The sequence below is a fragment of the Sinocyclocheilus grahami genome, unplaced genomic scaffold, assembly GCF_001515645.1.
Source record: "Sinocyclocheilus grahami isolate Dianchi unplaced genomic scaffold, SAMN03320097.WGS_v1.1 scaffold9278.1, whole genome shotgun sequence".
NCBI classification, from domain to species: Eukaryota; Metazoa; Chordata; class Actinopteri; order Cypriniformes; family Cyprinidae; genus Sinocyclocheilus; species Sinocyclocheilus grahami.
Genome location: NW_015512507.1, coordinates 1 through 948, shown reverse-complemented (window position 1 = coordinate 948; position 948 = coordinate 1). Strand labels below are relative to the sequence as shown.

Genomic DNA, 948 nt, shown 5'->3' with positions numbered 1-948 from the left:
TTAAATTTCCTTCATTAGTGCATTTGAATTGTCCTAAAGTGTGACAAATTAATATTTAAAAGTACAAATATTCCAGGTAGTTTTTCAATTAATGAGATAATGAAATCTACATCAATAAGAAATAATGGCTTTGGATGGAGTTTAGCATGTCACGACACAGGACATTTGAATTTCCCGAATGTATTTCATATGAATTTGCCAGCTACACAAATTTGGTGCTTGTTTTATGTGAACTAATAAAAATTTGTATTTTGATATGTTTAACATTTTTGTAACTATTCCTGTATTTCATTTATCATAGGCTTTTCACCAAGCTTGTGTTGGAGGCTCCGGTCATTACAGACTCTGCACTGGAGGTGATTCAACGCTACTGTGAGGACGAGGTTAGCCACACTGCTACACTTAACCCCCATTACAAGTTTCTTGATGCCATCATTTACAGTGTTTTCTTCTCGACAAGCAGCATGTCATCATCTGCAAATGCATTTACATATAAAATGTTCTTGTAAGAAACTCTAATGTTCCATATTTGTCTTTCAGTCACGTGTTTACCTGGGCATGTCCACATTAAAGGAGCTTATCCTAAAACGCCCCTCCAGACAGTACCAGTACCTCAATGTCCTTCTGAACCTCAGCTCTCACGAAAAAGAAAAGGTTAACCTCTAAGCATCTGTCATTCATTGTTTAATTAATTAAGTTCATAGCAGTATAATAACAATCCCCACTGATGTTCAGGTGCGGTCCACTGCTCTCAGCTTCATCAAGCGCATGTATGAGAAGGAACATCTGAAGGACTGCATTGAGAAGTTCGCTCTCACCTACATGCAGTTTCTGGTCCACCCAAACCCACCTTCTCTTCTGTTTGGAGCAGGAGAGGATACAGGTTCAAAGACTTTTCCTAGGCTTCAGATCTATCACTTTTTTATATATCATTTACATTTACATTTA

General features: G+C 37.3%; 1 protein-coding gene across 1 annotated transcript in view; it reads left to right on the top strand.

The window, feature by feature from the left end:
* Positions 1-883, top strand: part of LOC107578195 (symplekin-like) — a gene marked incomplete at both ends in the record, with an annotated part of 8,479 nt that extends 7,596 nt beyond the window's left edge. The window contains 3 exons of the mRNA XM_016264176.1: positions 302-383; positions 541-654; positions 736-883. Of these exons, the coding sequence (XP_016119662.1) occupies positions 302-383; positions 541-654; positions 736-883 (344 nt within the window). The remainder of the gene's footprint in view (positions 1-301; positions 384-540; positions 655-735) is intronic.
* Positions 884-948: the final 65 nt, after the last annotated feature.